At 53.2% G+C, this 20,916-nt stretch overlaps 1 protein-coding gene across 3 annotated transcripts in view; it reads right to left on the bottom strand.

The window, feature by feature from the left end:
• Positions 1-17,431: 17,431 nt before the first annotated feature.
• Positions 17,432-20,916, bottom strand: part of CACNA1E (calcium voltage-gated channel subunit alpha1 E) — a 139,649-nt gene continuing 136,164 nt past the window's right edge. For all 3 annotated transcript variants that reach the window (XM_064454527.1, XM_064454525.1, XM_064454526.1), the window contains 3 exons: positions 19,640-19,820; positions 19,336-19,529; positions 17,432-18,757 (listed from right to left, as the gene is read on the bottom strand). In XM_064454527.1, coding sequence (XP_064310597.1) covers positions 18,218-18,757; positions 19,336-19,529; positions 19,640-19,820 — 915 coding nt within the window. In that variant the 3' untranslated portion in view covers positions 17,432-18,217. The remainder of the gene's footprint in view (positions 18,758-19,335; positions 19,530-19,639; positions 19,821-20,916) is intronic.

Raw genomic sequence — 20,916 nt, 5'->3', positions numbered from 1 at the left:
GTAACTGTGAACAGCACCTTCACCAAAAAAAACACCACCAAACAAAAAAAAAAACCACCAAAACAAAACAGACCCAATTTGCCATCCAGGCCTGAGTGCCTGAGTGTTTTCTTGCACATTTTTGCATGTGCACCAATCTGCCAAGCCAGATGTACAAATGTGTTGTGTGGGCAAACAGGCATTTGTATGGGCAAACATTGCCTCGATGCACACGTTCTTGTGGGCTTGAAATCAGGCAGTGCACAGAGGCAGAGAAGAGAAGAGGGGCTGGGTGAAGGCTAGCCCCTCTGGCTGGGCATGAAAACCTTACCTCTACTCCCCAACAGCAAGAGGCCAGGATAACTAAGCTCAACAAAGCTCAGAAAGGTGGACGCTGAACCTGATCCATCCCACCTTGGTGGCATTGCCATGGGGTTTGATAGGCTCCCATGCCTATGACAAAAGCTATGCTTGATTTACTCACATCCAAGGTGATGTGATCAGCGTGGACGTGAAATGAATCACATCAAGGTGCTTATCCCACATATGAATTCCTGTCTTCCCCAGGCGAAGAAAGGACACCCAAGGAAGCAGGAAAGTGCTATACCACCCTAGATTCACATGCAACACTGTTTATTTTCTATCATCTATGAATAACCTTGTATAAGCCATTAAAAACAGGTGTGAAGTAACACATTTGCTATGCTTTCACAAGCTAATTGGGAGCATTACAACAAATGACTAGGTAATTAACCAGTGTTTCAACCCCAGTAGTCACGTAATTCTAGCAGAACCACAAAGACTCTGTAATATTGACTCTTTTTTGAAAGAAGCACCATTATTGTTACAGTCTGAATCCCTATTTTAAAAGCACATATAATTCTCCCAGAAACAGCAGTGGGAAAGGAGTGTTCCATGCTCAGTGCCCTCAGAGGAACCTGGAGCCTGGGCTGTGCTTCTTGGCAGAGTGGGTAGGGAATTCGGTGAGATGGATTTCCTCTGGAGCAAGCCCTACCTGCAGGGTGGCCACACATGGCTGGTTTGGGCTGAACACAAAGAATTACTTAAAGAAAAGCAGGGGTGGGGAGAGAGACCTCTTACAGCACATCCTTCCCTCCCCCCTGGGCCAAGGAGCCTCTGGCCAATGTGCTGGGCAGCAGGACCAGCTCTCAAGAGGACACCAGTTCCTGGTCAGGGTGAAAGACCCTCCTTCCGTACCCATAGGGCCAGGTGTCATCATGGACTCAATTTTGCGTCGAAGGCCAGTTATGTCTTATTCAGGGCCCAGTTCACTCTGTCTGGGTGGAAAAGAGAAAACAGCTTAGTGTGTCCTAAAAAACCCCACGATACAAGTATGCGTCTCCTGCAGGTTGCTTTGGATTTAGTAGCCCCCGCAGCCAGCACAGCCCCTGGAAAGGCCCAGGGCTGCTGAATATCAAGGGCGACTCACAGCAGGAGGAGCCGACAAACACAGCTCCCTCCTGCAGGTCTAGGAGCACTTTGGTGCACTGCTCTCTCTGATGCAGAGGATGCCAATCTGGCACTGAATTCCTCCTTTAAAATGTTCCTCTTTCAGCTCCTAAAACATTCCCGTCCCTCCCCAAAATAAACAAACAAGCTAGAAAACTCACGAGCCTGGGAACAGGCTGCAGGCAGGAAGCTGTGTGAGATGACGGAGCTCGCATCCCAAAAAGGCGGGGGATTGTGCATCCTTCTGTCTCATGGTGGTTTCCAGCCCCTTTGCATCACACCCTGCAGCTTCCGCTCTCCCCGCACTGCAGCTAGTGTGGAGGTGGCTCGCATGGACCCTGGAAGCAATGTCACAGTGGGTGCTGTCAGGACACTGAGACAGGACTAGCACTGGGTGACCTTCAAGAAAGCCAGGGTGCTGTAGGGCCTGTAGGTCACTGGAGAGACATGAAATATGCATTATTAGCTCTGGGCAAGAATGATTTACCCCCATTCAACACCACAGTGCTCCCCTCCATCCAGCTGGGACAGGAAGAAGGGCTGTGTAAGCCAGGAATCAAGGTCTCACCAAAATTGAGGGAGCTAAGAAGGGCTCTGGTTGATCTCAGCCTCCATCTCCCATCAGTGAGGGTAGGACCAAGGGATGCTAAGGCTGCTCCTGTTGGTTTCAAGGCAGCTGAAACATCTCTCCCTGCCTAAACCTTATCTGCCCTTTATACGTCTCTGCCCCCCTTCTTCCTTGAGAGCAATGAAGCAAAGTGAAAAACAGAGGCTTTATTACAAACAGTACCTGTTTCCATAGAGATTTGCTTAGAAAAATACACAAGACAAAGATAGAGGTTAGCAAGGAAAACACAAGGGCTTGTCCTTGTGCATCACAGGGGACCTTGCCTACCTGCACCATTCAGCAGCCTCCACTCTCATGGATTGGGCTGCACATGGATGTGTGACAAGACCCCCAGCCCGTCCCCATTGAACACAGGAGCTGGTGTCCTCTGCCACAGTGGATCTTCTGGCACCCCCTATGCAGATGTTACCTGCCAACCCCCTCCAGAGCTCAGAGGTAAATGAGAGGAGCCTGGCTGTAAAACAGCAAGAGGATGGAAGGCAGAAATGACATCTTCTTAAGGGAAAGGATGAAAGTATGAGGCAGAAAGCTGCCATCCTGCCGCTGCCTGCAAGGGGTGCGGGCAGCACAAGGCCTGCCCATCTGGGAGACACAACATCCTGCCTCACCACTGTGGCATCGCCCTGCAGCACAGCAGCTGCTGGGAGAAACCTTCCTGCATCTTTATCAATGCTGAGTGATGCTCAGCCTGTGATTCACCAGCCACGTTTGCTGTTCTGTGTGGGACAGGACAGCGCAGCCCCGGCATCAATGGCTGCCTCTGCCCAGTTTTCCTTTCGGGGGGTGTCTGCTGATGAGAGCCTTGCTCTCCTCTTCTCACATGCTTGACACAAGCCACGCCAAATTCCCTGGTACAACTCCGCTAATACCAACAGCATTATAGACAGTGAGAGCTGCCACTTCTGTTTAACAGGGGAGATTAGAGAAGTTTCCTTGGTCCTAGAGAATCCAGGATTTTCTTGTTCTCCTGGCAAATCATGATGCCTCAGGAAGGGAAAAAAGCACAGATGCAATTAGATTCTCTCCTATTCGTCTTTAATCAGCTCTCTGAGGAAACAGGATCTGTAGAAAACTGTTGCAAACACTTGATTATTTCCACGTTTTTCCAGAGTAAGGAAAGAGTTGCAGGACAGACAAGCAGGGCAGAGAAAAAGAGGGAAGGAGCAGGCTTACAGGATCCTACACCAGTGCTCACCACCAGTAGGTGATATCAGTTCAAACAGGTACAAAGTAGCAATTCCCCTTACCAGGTAGAAGGGCAGAGATATGCTGGTCCCGCTCATTTGGTGACGTACATAAGGGGTACACGCAAGGAATTAAATATATGAGGCTTTCTTAAACCATGGTATGTGTTGTCTCAAAGAAAGGCAAACAAAACCTGAGAGCATTGCCAGGGCTCAGGGATGCTGTCACCCAGCTAGCAAGGCTGCACTGCCTGGGCCAAGGGACAGGTGTGCTCATACCAGGATGGGGTCACAACCTACACCACCTTCATCCACATTCCTGCTCCTCTGAAAGCAGAGATCTTTCCCCTCCACATAGACTGAATTTTGGGAGCCCATGGAATGACTTCAGGCCTTGAGGAGTGCCTGCCTCTCTGACGGAGAACCAAAGATAGGTTTTATTGCCATGCTCAGCTGTGTGGCATGCTCTCTCACGCATGCACTGGGCTGATCCACAAACAAAGGTGTAACATTGCCTCCCAGCAGTACACCCCCAGGAGAGAAGTACCTGTTTTTACAGAACAGGGATATATGAATGGCAAACAAATTCCTCAGCTAAAGAAACCCACGGATTCACAGAAGAAAATTAGAGCAGCCTCGAGAGAGGGACACGGGCGTTGCTGCACAGGGAGAGAGACCATTTGGGGGCAAACGAACCTTCTCCTTGAAGAACAGTAGTGACTCAGCTGCGCCAGCCGAGAAAAACAACCAGAGCAGGGCATTTTCTCAGCATGGGAAAGCTTTGCCAGGGAGGGGGCAGAAGGCAGCTGCCGCTTGTATCCAGCCTCTGTGAAGCACACAAAGAAGAGAAGCCAAGTGTCCTGCTGCGCCTTCCAGCTGGTGGGTTAGCCTTTACTATCACAGCACTAACGCTCTCCTGGCCACCCCGGAGCCCTCAATATCACTTTGATCCCACCGCTTCCGGCAGACAAAGTGTCAGCCGGGGTAAACCCAACTGCTGCTAGTGCTACCCTCCAACAAGCATGTTCACAGGCACACACCACCCACAGAAGGGGGGAACAGTGGTGTATCAGCTTTTCCCAAGAGGGCTGGGAAATTAAAATGCAAACAAGATTATTTGATATTACCTTAGCTGGGCACATTAAGAAATCATCTGGCTTTTGCATTCCCGCAAAACAAGAGATGCTCTCCACTGGCGGGGCCTCACAGCTGCCTCTGCATAGCCTCTCTTTAAAAAGAAAGAAATTCTTTCACCTTTGGCTCAGTCTGCAAGATCAGCACCTGAGTAGACACGCAGCAACAGATACTTGCAGAGTGACAGAGTATCACTGCAGAAAGGGTGAAGACAAGCCGCTCTGCACATCCGCTCAGGCTTATGATGCCCACAGAAGACAATAGTGGCATCATGGGGAGCAGACCAGAAATTTGGGCCTCTTGGTCCTCCAGACAGCAGCTGGTACTCCCAGGAGATGAGAGCTGTGAGTCTGGGTCACCCATCCATGACAGTCCTAGCACTTAGCAGACACATAGGGAGAGCTGGAAGTGCAGTAAATCAAAGGGAAGAAGGAGCAGGTTTCATTTTAAAAAAACACGGACATTGCGTTCGCTTGAACAGCTCAGCTGAAGTGACCAAAGCCTGGTAGGACCCACACCTGGATGAGCAGATTACCAAGCACGCACAGTGATTCAGCCAGCAGAGCTCCTCTTCCTGACTCAGCGCTGAAAGATCACTGCTGAAGAGCCGTCAGGGTCCTTGCAGGAGAAGCTGTTATGAGATACTCATGGCTGTGGCTGCTGCTGGAGAGCTTAGAAAAATGTCAGAATCCCCTTTTACAGGGCATCCTTGCCCTGCTGCTGCATGAAGCCCCCTCTGGGTGAGCTCAGCCAGCTCATAGAGCCTCATGGAGCACTTTGAGCCATCTCTTTCAGCCACAGCTGCAAAGCCATTGCCATGCAGCCTCTTGTTGACTAGGGAAGCCGCACGATCTTCCATGTGACAGAAGCCACACTGGGATTTTCTGACTGGGCCATGCTACATGCATCTCCTGAGATGCAGACCCCTGTGACATCCCAGATTTGACCAAGTCACAGAGCGTTGGCAGATTGCTGGGTGCACTTTGATTATCTGTGTAAAGATTTTCAGATTTCATCAAAATACCTGCAGCCATCCTTGCCCCAGGGAGCATCACACCAGCCAACACGAGGCACAGGCAGCCAGCCAGGCATGCAAACAGTCTGCAGGGAGCCAGCCCCATGCCAGGCGAGCTCAATTTGCAATGGGCAGGCAAGGCAGGCAACTGCTGCCTGCACAGCGAGCAAGCTGCCTGCAAGCATTTGCCCTCACCAAAGGCACACTCTGCTCTCTCCACCACTGAGACCTCACATCCTCAGGTAACGCGTGCTTGGAGCCAGAGCCAGGGTTCTCAGGACTCAATAACCACCTCTAGTAAAGTGTCCTTCTTCCATCGATGAAGCTATTTGTGCCTCCATAAAATAGGATTTGCTTCTCCCACCCTGAGCTGACATGTTTCAGGGAGCAAAGGCTCTCTCTTCCTGTGCGTCCAGATGGCACCACCCCCAGGAGCCCCATCTCTGCTGAGAGGCAGGCTGTTACTGCAGCACATGGTAGCAGCGAGCCCAGGGCTTCTTGACAGCATCCAAAGAGCACTGAGAGAGCTTTTGGTGCAAAAGTGACAGCACCTTGAAGACATCTGCCACCATGACCACGCGCGTCCTACACACGAGCATCACAGCTCTATAAAGGAGTGTGAAAGAGCAGCTGTTAGGTGGCAGCTCCCTTCTTTTATTTTCTCTAGGAGCAGTTCATCCTTACATTCCTGGGGACTGTGCTTCTCAGGTCAGGGCCTGCATCGGTCACCTCCAGCCCTGCTGCACTCTCCCCTCTGTTTTGCTTTTGCCATCCCTTCCTTTCTATACCCATCACCCATTTGATTGCACAGTGACATTTAATCCCGATTTGTAGCCTATTGAACCATCAGCACTGAAGAAGTCAAGCCAAGCTGAGGTTTGTATTAACAGACCAAAACCCACTAAAAAAAATCCCACCAGCTGGCCCACCCCCCAGTTCCCAAGCCACTGCTTGCAACCAGCATTGCTGCGCTGACACCAGGAGAGCTATTGGATCTGCCAACTGCCCAGATTGCCCCAGCAGGTCAGCAATATAGAAACTCATTACCATTTAGTGCATCCACTTCTGAGTACACCACAGGACCCAGGTTTCTGCCAGAGTCCTAGAAATGCAAATTAAAACATGGCTGTTCAAGGGAGATTTTGCTATTCCCAGGCTCTAAATGGAGCCGCATTTCACATCTGTCTCCACATGCTGCAGTGTCAGGCACAAAGCACAGGGATAGGCATGAGATAAAACTCCAGCTGCATCTCGAAATAAATCTATCTGCAGTTTTACCACTCGCCTCTCAGCTGTCCCCTTGGTCCTGCCGTCGTCTGTCTCGCTTCTCTGACTGCCAGGACCAAGGTGGGGTGGTGGACACTGCCAGGGAACAACCCTGTCCAGAGCAAATACTTTCTCTGGGGGTGCAGGGGATGCTGCTGGAGCAAATGGTGAGGAACAAGGGAGCTGAGCAGGAGGAGGGTACCAAGGAGGGTCCCTTTTGATGACCCTGATGAAAGGAAGCCCTCCCTCCTCCCTGCAGCACATCCCGGCAGGGGCACATGGCATCAACACCAGGGTGGGGAGCTTGGTGGCTTGGCCAGCAGCATTACTACGTGGCCTCTCAGCTTTATGGCATCAAGACAAGGGTCTGTGCTGTAGGACCAGGCAACACCCAGCCCATCCAGCCTAGGTACCTCATGGGAATATCACTGCCATCCTCTGAGCCTGCCTGCCTCCTCATGATGAGGATGCCAATGTGCTGTGGCTTAGCTTCCTCAGCTGCATGCTCCTGTGTTTCTGCTGTGCACACAGGAGTCCTGGCTTTGCTTTGGGCTTCTGGAGGTTCTTATGATCTCCAGGGAAACCCGAATTTGTGGAAAAATACAAACACTAAATAAGCTCCCTCTGCCTAAGCTCCTGCTTTATATTCAAGCTATCATGACAGGCATTTGTCAGGAATAGAGGATACAGCGTTCTCTGTCTGCAACATGTCTCCTTATGGCAGCGCTGGCAAAATCGACAACTTGTTCTACTCGTGGCTGTGAAATTCAACCTTGGAGGTCTGTCTAGCCCTCCTGACCTCCAGTTTCCCAGCTAAAATAAATTTTTATTGCTGGGAGAAGAGCCAGGCTCCCTCCCAGAACTGCTGGAACTTCTCCCCTGGCCCAGCCTGTTTGTGGGACAGCATCCTCCCAGCTACCCTTTGCCCGCAGCACTGTACAGGGGTGGCAGAGCCATCCCCCACATCATGAGCCAAGGGAAGGGGCAGAATATGGAAAACAGCTTATTTTCTGGCCTGATTTCAGCTAGGAGATTATTGTAGAACATCACTTATCCACTTCCTTCCCAGACTGAAACCTGATCTGGTCTCATGGCCTGTAAAAATATCTCTGAGTTAATTCACTGGAGCTGTAGTCATTTATGTATAAAAATATGGCTTAACCTCTTTCCCTTGATGTAGAGGCTGGTCCAAGGGGTAGGTGAGAACCCCAGTGGCAACTGGGGCAGCAGCTCAGCCCCAACAAGCACAGCCCCAGCTGAAAGCCTCCTGATCCCCCACCAGATAACCCTTGCAAGCAGAGCAAAAAGGAGTTTCTACAGGGGGAAACCTTAAGAAACATGATTAAAGCATTCAGGCAGCAAGCACCAGCTCCTGCCAAGACCAGAGGAGCAACACCCAACCCACTAGAAACCACTGTTCTCAGCCCTATAATGTTGTGCCTTAGTTTCTCCACCTGTGAGAAGGCCTGAACTCCAGGACTACAAAGGCTTGTCCTGGCTAAAGGACAGCCCCATCTCTGCAGTGACCAGCCACAACTCCCACAGGAGAAGGGCAGGGAGAGCCCTGTAGCTGCATCACCACTATTTAAGAGGTGGCTCATAGCCCACACCTGGGGTCTGCAGTATCTCTACTCTGCACAGCTGGGAATGGGCATCTAAGCTTGGAGCTAGCACCAAGCCCTTCGTAGAGTATCTCACAGGAAGTCGTGGGTTACACTTGGTGATGGCAGCTCTGTCTCCAAACCACATGAGCCTCACACTGGCACGTGTGTATTGGTGGGAGGTGTGAGCATGCAGCAAGTGCAAACAACAGGGTCTGGGAACAGCTAATCCTAGCAGGGGCTGCAGATTTTATCTGCAAAATCTCCTTCTGCTACAGTCTCCTACAGTCTGCTTGCTTTGGCTGAATATTTCAAAGGGGTCCCGCTAGCATGGGGGTGGGGTGGAGGCAGAGGTTCAGATGGCAGCAACAGCTTTACAGCCAGAGGTGATAAGTAATCATAGAACAAGCCTGTGCAGGTATTTATTGGTGTGCAGCACCCAGAGTTGGTGTCTAACCCCAGCTTTGGGCCAGCCATCTCTCTCACCCCTTTGCCTCATCTAGGCATGCTCAGGGAGCATACATGAAGGAGAAGGAGGTCTAGCAAAAGATGCCTGCTGTGGCTGAGATGACTTCCCAGCTGTTAGCTGCTGTCCCCGGAGCATATCTCTAAAGCTCTTCCAAGTGCAAGGATTGCTAAATACGGGAGAAAAGAGAGTGATGCAGGAGAGGGGAAAATTAGCAAAGGCAATTAGGCAGGTCAGCTTCTTTTTGTCATGCAGATGAAAGTGGGCTGTATCTGCGACAGCATAAACTGGGGTGGGAGTGAGCAAAGAAGCTGCAAAGGACCTTCCCCTTGGAGCTGCTGGGCTCTCCAGTGCCCAGGGAGGCTTTCCTGCCAGGATGCTCCTGGGGCGTGATGCGGAGGAAGGCCAGCCTTGCTCAGAAACACCCTGTTGGGTATGTTTAAACACCCACCAGCCTCTCACAGATGGCGGGAAGAAGCTGATTGTGTCAAGCATCAAATCACTGTTGCCAGCACAGGCTGAAGACCCGCTTCAGGAGTTAATGCAGGGGAAAAAGAGGCTAAGACAAGAAAAGAGTGGCGGTACATGTGACTGATAATCCCATCTGCCTGTTTCTCTGTCAGCCGTAGGTCTTCATCCCTAGCAGCGCTGCTGAGATGTCACAGGCACGGAAGAGCAAGCTGGCTCTCTACAGCACCAGTCCACTCAGTGCACAGTGTGGGAAGATGTCCCTCTTCCCAAACCAGCATCAGGCAAAGCAGGGATTTGCCAATGCTCAACACAGAAATGTTCCCAAGCAGCAAAGAGGAACGGGTACGTGTGGGTGGCTTTCTCTGCCTGGCTTGCACCCTCTGTTGCTCTCCTTTCCTACTACCTGACCTGATGGGGCATCTTCCACCCCTAAGTGATCACTGAGACCTGGTGGCAAGGATGTTTGTCCTTGCAGGGTCTATCCACCATGGGACACGCATGGCTGGAGTCACCAGGCATTTGGGGACCAGAGCAAACCACTGTACCCAGGACCAGTGTGGATAGTCTGGGCTGCGGTAGCAGGCTGGCTGCAGCCTGAGACTGTGTCCTTGAAAGGATGTAGGGATTCATGGCCCGTCCCACTGCTCCCCCATTGCACGCCCCCCTCTGCTCTCACTTCTGTTGCAGAAAGCAGCTGTAGCTATTCCTGCTAGGAGGTGTAAGACAAGGCTTTGCCAAAGGGCAGGGGAGGTTTTGCTAATTCACAGCTCCTTCACACAGCTCACACTGGTTCCCTAATGTGCTCCTAGCTGCTAAAGGAGGTGAGACTTGCTGATACAGCACAATATCACATGCTGGAGGAACCAGGGCTCAAGCTGGGACAGACCCTTAAAGAATTATGCCTGTGTAAATGAAGCCCACCCTTTGATCAGTGAGAAAAACCTAAAAAAATCTTGATTGCACTTTTTTTTCCCCTCTAAAGTAAATTAGCAATGAAATAAGGCATCTGCAAGCTCCTGTCAACACTTCAGAGGCCAAGGGAAAGGTGCAGCTGGGAGCTGTGGCTCTGGCTGATGGTTCTGCATGCTTCATGCTTTGCCCAGAGGATCCAGAGGTGTGATGCCATGGCCTGAAGCTCATGTTTGCCCAGATACCATATGATCAAACTCCACTGGGAGGTAGAATCATCAGATTTATTTCCTTCCTCTGCTCCTCCCCTTTTGGAAAGGAAAAAACCCTCACATCATTTATGACTGCCATGATGCAGATCTGTGAAAATCAATCTGAAAATCGTGTCATCTATGGCAGGTTGCTCCATAAATTGACCAAGTGGGTCCCAGCGGAGCACATGTGAGAGGGAGAGAGAGTCTATCTTAGGCCTGGCTTTAGCAAATAACTACACATCCTTAACCCTTATCCCTATTCCCTCTCCCTTGCACCCCAAGCAGCACTGGTACCTCTGCTGCAGTCTGCTGGAGCAGCGTGCTGGGTGTGTCACATCCGTGCCCTGATCCCTACGGCAGCTCTCTCGTGCGCTGGACCACTGTGGAGACATCCAGCTCTCATCCCTGCAACAGCTTTGAGCTGAGTGCACTGGGTGATTTTGCCTGCAGATTGCTGCTGCTGGGTTTCTACCCACTCACCCAGCCCTCCCAGCAGCTGACTGCCCATTGCCAGGGGTGCCTGGCAACTGGAGAGCCCCGCTTTGGTGAGAGGAAGATACCAGCTGGGGAAGGAGAGCAATTAATGCTTTTTGCATTCATTTAGAAAGCAGAATTGTGTTGGTTTGGGTTTGTTGGTGGTTTTTATTTTTTACTATCTACACAGAAACAGTAAAGGCAAATGCACAGTGGGCTTTTTCCAGGAGACAGGACAGTGGGTACCAAGACAAGACAAGCCCACAGGAGAGATGGGGTGAGACCAACCCTGCTCATCCCCTTGCTCCCTGTCACCTGTAAAGCCAAAGGTGACACAAAGCAGCTCCCAAAAAGCTCCTGGAAGATGGCATTTGCCAGCTCACTCTTCCATCCACTGGTAGAGGCCAACTTCCAGGGCAGTTGTGGTATTTTACCTGCTTACGTGAGGCCTGGCAAACATAGCCAGTGCAGATGCACAGCACTACATCATTGAGCAAGGAAGAGCATTGTCAAGAGACATAAATAAATGAGAATAAAAATTTGAGGTGCTGAACCAGGCTGGGCTGTTCAAGCCCTTAGGGGAGGACAACCCTTGTGAGCGCATCCCACTTCCATGGGGGCCCACGGTGGTGCCGTAAAGGAGCAGTGGTTGCATGTGCTTGCTCCTGGTGGGGGATGCTTGCCCAGGGAACTGTCGGTGCTGCCAGCCCGTGAACCAGCAACGCCACGTGGCTCCAGGCATGAGTAAGTGAGTAAGCACCAGCCCCGCTTCAGATCCCACACACATCCTTGGCACCAGGAGAATGTACTTCTAAGTACAATCAGAGGAATGAAAGGGAAGGGGGGGACGAGAGCTGCCATGGTGTCTCCCCTCCAAGCCATCAGCTGTGTCCCCAGAGGGGCCAAACCCTGCCTGCTCAGCCTTGTACATATGGATTTTAAACACCTTGCTGGGACTGGAAAAAGGAAGATAAAAGGTTTCATTCTTTCAAGCTTCCCAGTCTCCTCCTCTTGTCCCCTCCTCCCCCCAGAGGCTTGGGTTTGGCTCTGGTATCCTCGCATCCAAGTTTCCCTTGTTTTGCTGGAGGAGTGAAGTGAGCACGGTCATCAGCAGGTGTTTGACTGTGGGGTGTTGTAGAGCCCAAGGATGGGAGCCAGGCTTCTCTCACAGCCTCCAAGGGTTGCACAATTGCTATCATCCTGCCTTAAAAATAATCTGGGGAGCCTTTAGGGAAAAGCCAGTGCCTGCAGAATTACAGATGTACCCAGCACCATGTGCCTTCATTTGGCTTTTCAAGGGGCAGTAGGAGGAAAGCAGGGCAGAGCCAGACAGAAAAAAAATCTAATAAGATGAGGCCTCTTCCTGGAAAGGGTCTTTTCCCAGGAAGAAGAGCCAGGTCAAAAGAGGATGATTTACAGCAATACCAGAAAAAGGACTGTTCATGTCCCCCCACGTACCTGGATGCAAGATAAGTTGTGCACAACACTTGCCTGTGATGCTGGTACTGCAGGCAGGGACTGCTCCCACATCCCACATGGGAGCCTACAAGTCACCAGGGCAGCTCCACTGGGACCCAGGGCTGGGAGGGCTCTGGTGCACCCATGGGTAAGGTGAGGAGAGAACAAACAGGCCAGGCTTTGGTGCTTCTGGTGGCCCTGTCCCCCGCAGCGCTCCAAGCCCCAGCTAGGAGGAGCAGCCCCAACGCGTCTGCCAGCCGCACACCAGCAGCATCAGTTTCTGGGGTACTTTTGTTCCCGATTTATCCCCTGTCTCCTGGAGCTATTATAAGCAGGTACAATCTGCATTGCCATTGTTATTCAGATGATGTACAGATAATTTTAACCTTTCTGTTCCATTTGTCAAGGGGCTTTTTTTAGCCTCTGCGCCTGCCAGGCAGAGTGCTGGCTCTCTGACAGCGAAGGCTCCCCATTTTGCAGCACCAGTTTCCCTTGCTAGGGTGAAACTCTGCCTTCCCTGTGTTGCTCTGGGTATCTTTTTCATGGCCCCAGATATGTTAGGGGATTTGGGGAAGGGCCACGGAGGAGGTTAAGCACTCAGCTAGCTACATCCCTCACTCATCCTGGTGCCAGTGTCCCAGGCAGGGCTCCATGGGATGTCCATCAGAGACCTGCACACTCTGTCCTGCTTTCAAAGCCTTTGGGGCAGTTCATACTTAAGACGCTTCCTTCAAAAAATGTTAATGCAGGATTTCTGGCCTGCACAGGAAGAGGTCGTCTTCTTAAACTGCATCCAGCACCAGTGCAAAGCCCTTAGCAATGAAGAAGGCATCAGCACCCTGCAGAGCCTTCCCTACACTCAGGGACGCAGATCACTCTTTTGGCTATAAAATGGGAATGTACTTCCCAGCCTGAAAAATGCTGGGCTTTGCCACCAGCCCCTGCCTGTCACTGCATCCATTGTCCAGGCGAGTGAGCTCAAAGCTAGGCCATCACCTGGGCAATGTCCCTATGGAACTGTACACTGCCCACTGAAAACATGATTTTTAGGACTTCATGAGCCAAAGAACTGAAAACCAAACCTGACAGCGTTTGGGAAATAACAGGAAAGATGCACAAAGCCAAGGGCAACATAAAGCCAGTTCCTATAGGTCATGATGTTCGGGCTTGGTCCTCAGTGGCACCACACAGAGAGGAACGGCAACACATGGGAGATACACAGGGTAATCTCAGCTCAAGTAGTCCAGATGAGAAGAGCAATTGCCTTTTTCCTTCCCTCAGCTCCTCTTGGTACAGCATCCTCCCATCACCAGGCAAGAGTAGGAAGAGTTCTGTTGAAAAGCCATAAAATATCCCTGTCACCTGTGCTCAGCCTGCAGACTGCCACAGGCTGCTGACTCACCTCTGACTGTCAGAGAACTTTTTGTGCTTTAAACAGCCCTGCAAAAAAGAAATATAAGACCTCACTTCAGCCTCTTTGCTTCACAACTTACCCATGAGCTTTGGACCAGGCAATAGCATCTGAATCCACTTGATATGCCCTGGGCGCAGGCATGGAGGGGTGGCCACAAAGCCCTGGATCCCAGCAGGTTTTCCAAGCCCTCAGTTTACCAGCTGGTGCTCTCTTGCATTTCTCCAGTGACACAATGTCATCATGATGCTTTCCGCTTCCCCCAGTCAGTTTGCTGTGGTGCTGCTGTTAACAGCTCCTCAGGCTCCTGCACCCGGCCCCTGCAATGCCCCCCAGCCAGTGTGTCTGGAAGCAGCCAGGCATAAGCCACAGCTCCTCTGGGGTGACAACCCTTCCCAAACATGCTCCCTGCCTCTCTCCTTTGCAGCCACCCACCCTGTCTGGGGACCATAGGGATGCCAGGGCAGCTCTGGCAGGGGATGGCCCCCTGTGCCCACGCTGGGGAACATCCCATCCCATGCAATGGGGCTGCCCAGCAGAGGCTGTGTGCCACCCCCTCCCTGCCATGGGGACCTTTTGTAGGGGTCCAACATCTCACCTCGGGTCCCCGCAGCACTGCCAGTGCAGGGGGTGTGCCAACAAGATGGGGTCCACAGCGGTTCTTTACAACAAGGTTTTATTTTTCTTTCCTTTTGACAAAAAAAAACCCCAAACCATTGAAGTTGTACATTGCCATCGGTTGGTTCGGTTCCCCATTTGGGTCCGAACGAGCATGTTATGTTACAACATCCCGCCTCAGTACCTGCAGGATGAAGGCAGAGCATCTCCCACCCACCCTCCTGCAGCCCCAGGAGCCACCAGCCCTGCGTTGGTGGGTCTCTGCCCTCCAAGGCCTCACAGGGGGGACAGAAAGATGGGGCTGGGACTGCCAGCCCGGAGAGGACAGTGGGGCTCCATGCTCTGGGGCTGCCTCTTCTCCCCATACACCTTCCATGGTCTCCCCAAAAGCTTTGCAGGGCCTCGAGCCCTGTCCCAGCACCAAACTGGGAACAAGTTGCCTGCTACTGGTGAATTCCTGCCTGGGCAGGGGCTTGTCCCATGCAGGCAGAGGTTGAAATATATCCCTCCGCTTTCTCATCCTCCCTCCCGTGGTCAAGCACAGCCAGCAGCCGCCAGCAGCAAGCACACTGGCAGATCCCCAGTGTCCAAGCGGAGAAGGAGATGTCCAAAAAGCTGTGGACAAGAGATCGTACAGCAGCGAAGTGAGTCCAGCGCCTTGAAAAGCGAGACGCAGGCTGCAACAGCGCCTTGGGGTTGTTTTTCCTTCCCCCTCAGCATAGTCTTTTCTGTGGTTCTCCTGGGGGTTGTTTTTGGTTTCAGAGTCGTGCTTTGGATGTGCCACCTTGTCCCTGCGGGTCCCTGACTGCCCTGTGCCACAGGAGCAGGACTACAGCTATTGCAGGAGAGACAGGAGCAGGCCATTTTTGGGCCCCCTCGGAAAAAGGGGGCTCTGGTTTTCTTCATACAGTTTCTGTATGTTAATAAAACACAGGTATTACATGCCAAAAAGCTCAGGTTCGGATGCCGCAGCCCCCTGCCACGTGTGGCTCTTCCCCAGCCCAGACCACCACCACAGAGCATTGCCACAACTGCTTGCCAGCCCCATTCTGGGGCCGAGGAAAATAAAATGCCCAAAGCTTGAAATCCACATGAAACGTGCCCCCTCTTCAGGAGCATCCCTCCCCCCCACCCAACAGGTGCAGACACAAAAAGCCGCCTCCTCCCCTCCCCACAGGCTGTTACTCAGAGCCCAGTGTATTGTCAGACACCTTTCTGCATTTAGAAGTAGAATATGCCAGCATCTGTATTTAGGGCATGTATGGCATTGCCTCCCCTGGCCCCCAGCACCACCATATCCCTGGCCCCAGGCCCCACGTGGTCCCACGCTGTCCATCAGGCCTGGCTCCCCCAAACTCTGGCACAGGGAGCAACGCTCCAGCAGCTTCAGGTTGAAGCCACAAACTGCTCACAGATGGCTGGAAAGGAACAGGGGATGCCCAGAAGGGGACAGGAGATGCCCTTCCACCAGCCAGCACCAGGGACCTTCCTGACAGCTGCATGGGGCATGGCTTGCCCCCAAGCACTGAGATGGGGGATGCAGGAGCTGAGCCAGAGTGAAGGAGAGGGCTTCCTGGGGAATTCTTGGATCCTTTGGCCACTGGAAGTGTCTGTTCAGGAAGCACAGGGCCAGCAGAGATGCCACTCACCAGCAAGGACCAATCAAGGCAGGAGAAGGTTTAAGCAAAACCTGCTCCTTGGGTGCACAGAGGGCAGCTTAACCATTAGAAAGAGGGATTTTGGTCCATGACCGAGCCCAGGAGCCTTTGGAGCTGGTGGGATTTGCTTCTCGCAAAGCAGAGCTTTTCTGGGGAAGCTCACAAAGAAACTGGGGCAGGGGCTGATCTGCACATGCAGGAGTAGGGCAGTTTTTGCCCATAGCATCTTTTGGCTGGGAGAAGACATGGGTTATCCAGGGCCAAAGCAAAACCTGGCCAGAGCTGCTGCTCAGCCAGCCAGAGGGGCTGGAGAATAGGCCCAAGGGCCCAGACCACAACAACCCACAGCAAAGCAAAGCCATGAGCAGAAGGAAGGGCAGGATGAGGGCTGTGCTGCCAAGTCCAGCATGTTGAAGGCCACGTCCCACCTCCACACACAGCTATGCCTGGTCCAACCACACCGACCAGAACCCCAGCCCACAGAGCAAGCCTTTCCCTGAGGTTCCAAAGGCACAGCACCCTCCGGCTCCCCAGGACTATGCTCAGGCTGATGACAGACACAACTCACAGCAGAAACATGCTGGTGTTCACCAGGATGAGCCACCCATCACCACAAGGCCACTATCACCTTCCTGGGCTGGTGGGCAAAGCCTCACACCCACAGGAAAGGGTGCGCAGGGATCATTAGAGCTGACAGCACATAATTGCCAGATTAATTAGTGACCGGTGCTGGAAGGTGGCCCTGTACTGTGTTTTCAGTATTTGCATAAGGTGTGAACCACCCCGCTCACCCTCTGGACCATGGTCTTCTCCCAAATCCCCGCTCTCAGACACCCACCTGCCCCTGTGCTGGGGCCAAGGGGTTTGCAAACCCAGCCACCCCCATGGCACCCCCCTCTGAAGAGGGTGCCAGACCCTGGGGTGGGCAGGGGCCATGGCTCTGGGGGAAACCAAGGCAAGAGAGTTGCCAAAGCTGGGCTCCTCTGCCGGGAGGACAGATTTTAGGGTACCATCATGCACACATAACATCTTCTCTCCCCTGTGGACGTGGGAATCTTCTTATCCTGGGAGAACACAGCAAAAAGGCCTCTGAGAGGTTTGCCATCACCCCCTTGGCACTGCTGGTGCAAAACAAGCCATATCCCCAGGGACAGCCCTGTCCTCGTCCCTTGGGCATCCCACTCCACAGTACAGCTGGCAACAGAGCTGCCCAAAGACCCCTCACTACAGCCACCTCTAACAGAGAAAATGTAGTTCCCACCACTGGAAACATCTGGGACAGGGCGAGGAGAGCAGGGTGACGTTCCCAGTGCTCTGCTACAGCGATGGATGCACAGCAGCCCACGGGGGAGGCTTGGTCCTGCCCCTGCCAAACGGGGTGCGGGCAGTAAAACTCCCAAGGGGCTCCCCAGCATTGTCAGATGACTAAAACAAATCCATGTATGTGTATATCTTTATATATACAGCATATAAATATATATACACACACATACCGTATATACACACACAGGCACACCTAGAGTTCTCCGTATATAAATAAATATATGTCAGTGGGAGACAGGATACATTCAGCAGCGCTGAGCCCCCCACCCTGCTCCCACCTGCCCCAGTACAAACCAGTTGGCTTCAGCTTTGGCCCCCCAGCCAAGCAGAGTCACTCCGGTCACCCTGGTGCACCCCAACCCCTTGGCCCCCCGCACCCCGTCATCACACCTTGCTCCTTTTCCAGGCTGGATGAGACCCTCGGGGAGGGAAATTCAAAGCCACAGCAGCACAAGCCCGAGTGACAGAGTGAAGAGGGCCCCTGGTACCCCCTCGCTGGGACTCTCTGGCCTCGGGGAGCGGAAAACCATCAGGATGAGCCTTCCCAGGGGTTCCGCTTGGGGCAGGGAGCAGGGCCACGGCAGGGGGGCTCTCACTCGCCCCCCAGCACGCGTGCCTGGCCGGGCTGCTCTGCCACCTATTAAATGCTTCTCTGTGCAGAAAAAAAAAGTGATAGTAATAAATGAAAGTCAACAGATTTTAATTTTTTTTTTGCACAAAGACTTTTTTTTTCTTTTTTTTTTTCCCCCCTCCATTCCGGTCAGTTTGGTTTTCTCCTTTTCCCCTGCATTTGGTTTTGGTTTTGTTTCATTCCCAGGCGTGGCAAAGAGCATGCATTGGAGAGGGGCAGGGTGGTGGCGGGGCAGGGGGGGAGCTGAGACAGGGCAAGGGGCAGCTTCTAGCACTTGTCATCTTCCTCGGTGTCGCTGAGCACGTCAATGCTGGCCCCGCACATCATGCCCTGCCCTGCCCCTCGCCTCCGCCGCCGGTAGTGCCCATTAGGCATCTGCCAGCTGTGCCGCAGTGGTGGGGCCGAGCCGATGGTGTTGGAGCGGCCGAGGCTGGTGGCAACGGCCGCCTCGAAGGTGAGCGTCTCCTCCTCACCGCAGTCTGAGGCATGCGAGTCGTCGTGCAGGGCCAGGTAGGGCTCTGAGATGTAGCGTTGCGGGGTGGACTGTCGGCTCTGCTTTCCCGCCGGGGAGCTGGAAGACTCGGTCAGGCCGGCAGCGTTGGGCTCCAGGGTGGAGGAGAGGAGTGGGGACCCCCCCTCGCTCTCCTCAGCGGGTGGCGAGGCATCTCCGGTGTGCCGCAACATGGAGGTGTAGGAGAGGAGGGGACGCGGCTTGGGGGGCACCGGTGGGAGCTGGCGGCGGCCTCGCCGGGGCGTGCTGGTGTCCGAGATGGAGGGGATGGAACTTTCACTCAGGGATCCCGTCCCCTACAATGCACCAAGACATGCTGGAGAATACAAGGGCAATGGGCAGTGCCTTGCACCCAGCTCCCCCTTGTCCTGCACCTGGTGTCCCTGAAGCATCCTCCTGCCTAGATGAGGCCCTGCTGCGCCCTCGCCTGCCCCATCCCTGCCTCAGGGTTTGCTCCAGGAACGAGGATGGTTTCTGCTTTTTGTGGTCGAAAGTAAAAAGCACCTGCAAACCTGCTGCAGGAAGTGCTGACGTCTCGCCAGCTGCTGGTCTCTACAGGCAGCATCTCCATGGCCTTCAAGCACACTCAAGCACTGGCACCTCCAAGCTTGTTTAGCTGGGATATCTTGACCTTGGCAGGGAGCAGATGCCACAGCGGTGAGAGGATCAGTGTGGAGATCCACCCCTCTCCCAAAATGCCATGCAGGGTGCCTGAGCAACCCCAACATGCTCAGCTTGCAGAGGACATGGAGATGCCACCGTAGGGAGAAGAAACAGTGCAGGGCTCCCAGAGCTGGGGCTTATCTTCCCAGTTTTGGCAGGGAGCTTTTTCTACACCTCCCTTTGTGCTTAGGAAGGGGTTTTTATCACCCACCTGCCTGTTGGGTGTCTGTGATCTGCCCTCGCTGGGTGACCGGGACTCGCGCCGCCGCTCTGGCGACTCGTCATGTGCCTGGGGACTCCTCTCCTCAGAGTTGCAGCGGGAGATATCAGGAGACAGCAAGTGCTTGCGCTCTTTGGATCGGCCCCGCTCCCTGCCGCCCGAGCGATGCCCGTCGGACCGGTGGCCTGCAGAACATCCCTGTCAGTCCCCGCTGTCACCTCCTCCAGGAGTAGGGGATGCTTAGCTGGGGGTTTTTTGGCATTGGTGTGGGATGGGGCCACCCGCCCTTGCTCACCCGAGTCGGCATTGAGGCGCCGGGCAGAGAGCTGGAGCGAGGAGTGGTAGCTGCGTCGGCGGGACTTGTAGGTGTTGTCACTGCTGCGCTCCATGGAGAACTCATCCAGCCAGGAGCTGTTGGTGCGCTTGTCCCGGATGGTGGAAAATGATCGCCGCATTGAGCTGGTGTCCGTCACCACCTGCAAGCAACCCCCGCCGGCCGGGGAGACGGTTAGTGCCACACAGGGCTGGTGGGGACAGTGGTCGAGAAATTACCGGTTCACCCATTATCACTGGTGCACCAGCCTCCAGGATGGGGAGATTCGGGGTGCGGGGCAGCCAGCCTAAGCACAGCCCCCCCCAGATAATCTCTGCACAAATCGGGGGCAGGAGGAAAGTGGGGTTTAGCTTTTGTGCTTGTGAGTTCCCCTGCCCCAGCTGGCTGGAAACTGCGCTCCACAAGCAAAGTCAGTAACTGTGATTCAAGCCAAGGCACCGCATGTCAGGGGAAAAGCAGCAGCATCCCACACCAGGCATGAGGACACAGACGGTACCAGGCCATTGCCCCCCAGGCTGTGTCAGCATCCCTCCCTGCCTTGAAAACAGGGTCAAGCGGAGCAAAGACATCAAAGAAGAAATCATTGACAGAGAGGGGATTCTTCAGTGCCCCTTGGTCCATGTTTATTTTCCTGTCTGCTGTCACTTTTTCAGGCCCCTCCCTGGTCTTCATTTATTCCCGCGGCCCCATCCCCTATACTTCTTCCCTCTCTCCCCACTCACGCTGTTGTTTTATCTTCCCTCTCCTTTTCTTTTTCTCCTTTCTATCTTCTCCCCACCTTCTAGCTTGCATTCTTATGTTTTGTGGAAAACATCACCTCCTTCTGTATTTTCTTTTGCTTTATTCTAGCAGGCCATTCTCCCTGTCTCCTCTCCTCACACTGTACCCTTTCTGGTCCCATCTTCTCCTTCTGATCATCTCCCCTACTGCCAAATGGTCAATAAAGCCCACAGGGCAAAGCCTCCTTTCCTCTTCACAGCCCCTCAAAGTGCCATGACATGTCACACCAGCACTGACACCAGAAGTTCTGTGAGAAAGCATATCCAGAGACTTCACAGCAAAACTGAACCCCATAAGAGCATCTGTGTCTTGGTGGAGGCTGAATACAAGACAGAACAACAGAGAAACTGGGCAGACAGATGAGGAGGTGAGATGTGGCCTGGGTTCCCCTGGACAGATGGAGAAGCGTGTGCATTGGGACAACAGGAAAGGAAGGTATTTCATCACCTGGGAGATCA

This window comes from Phalacrocorax carbo, chromosome 6 (genome assembly GCF_963921805.1).
Source record: "Phalacrocorax carbo chromosome 6, bPhaCar2.1, whole genome shotgun sequence".
In the NCBI taxonomy this organism is placed as follows: Eukaryota; Metazoa; Chordata; class Aves; order Suliformes; family Phalacrocoracidae; genus Phalacrocorax; species Phalacrocorax carbo.
Note: the sequence above shows the minus strand (reverse complement) of the source record. Positions and strands in the feature narration are given on the sequence as shown.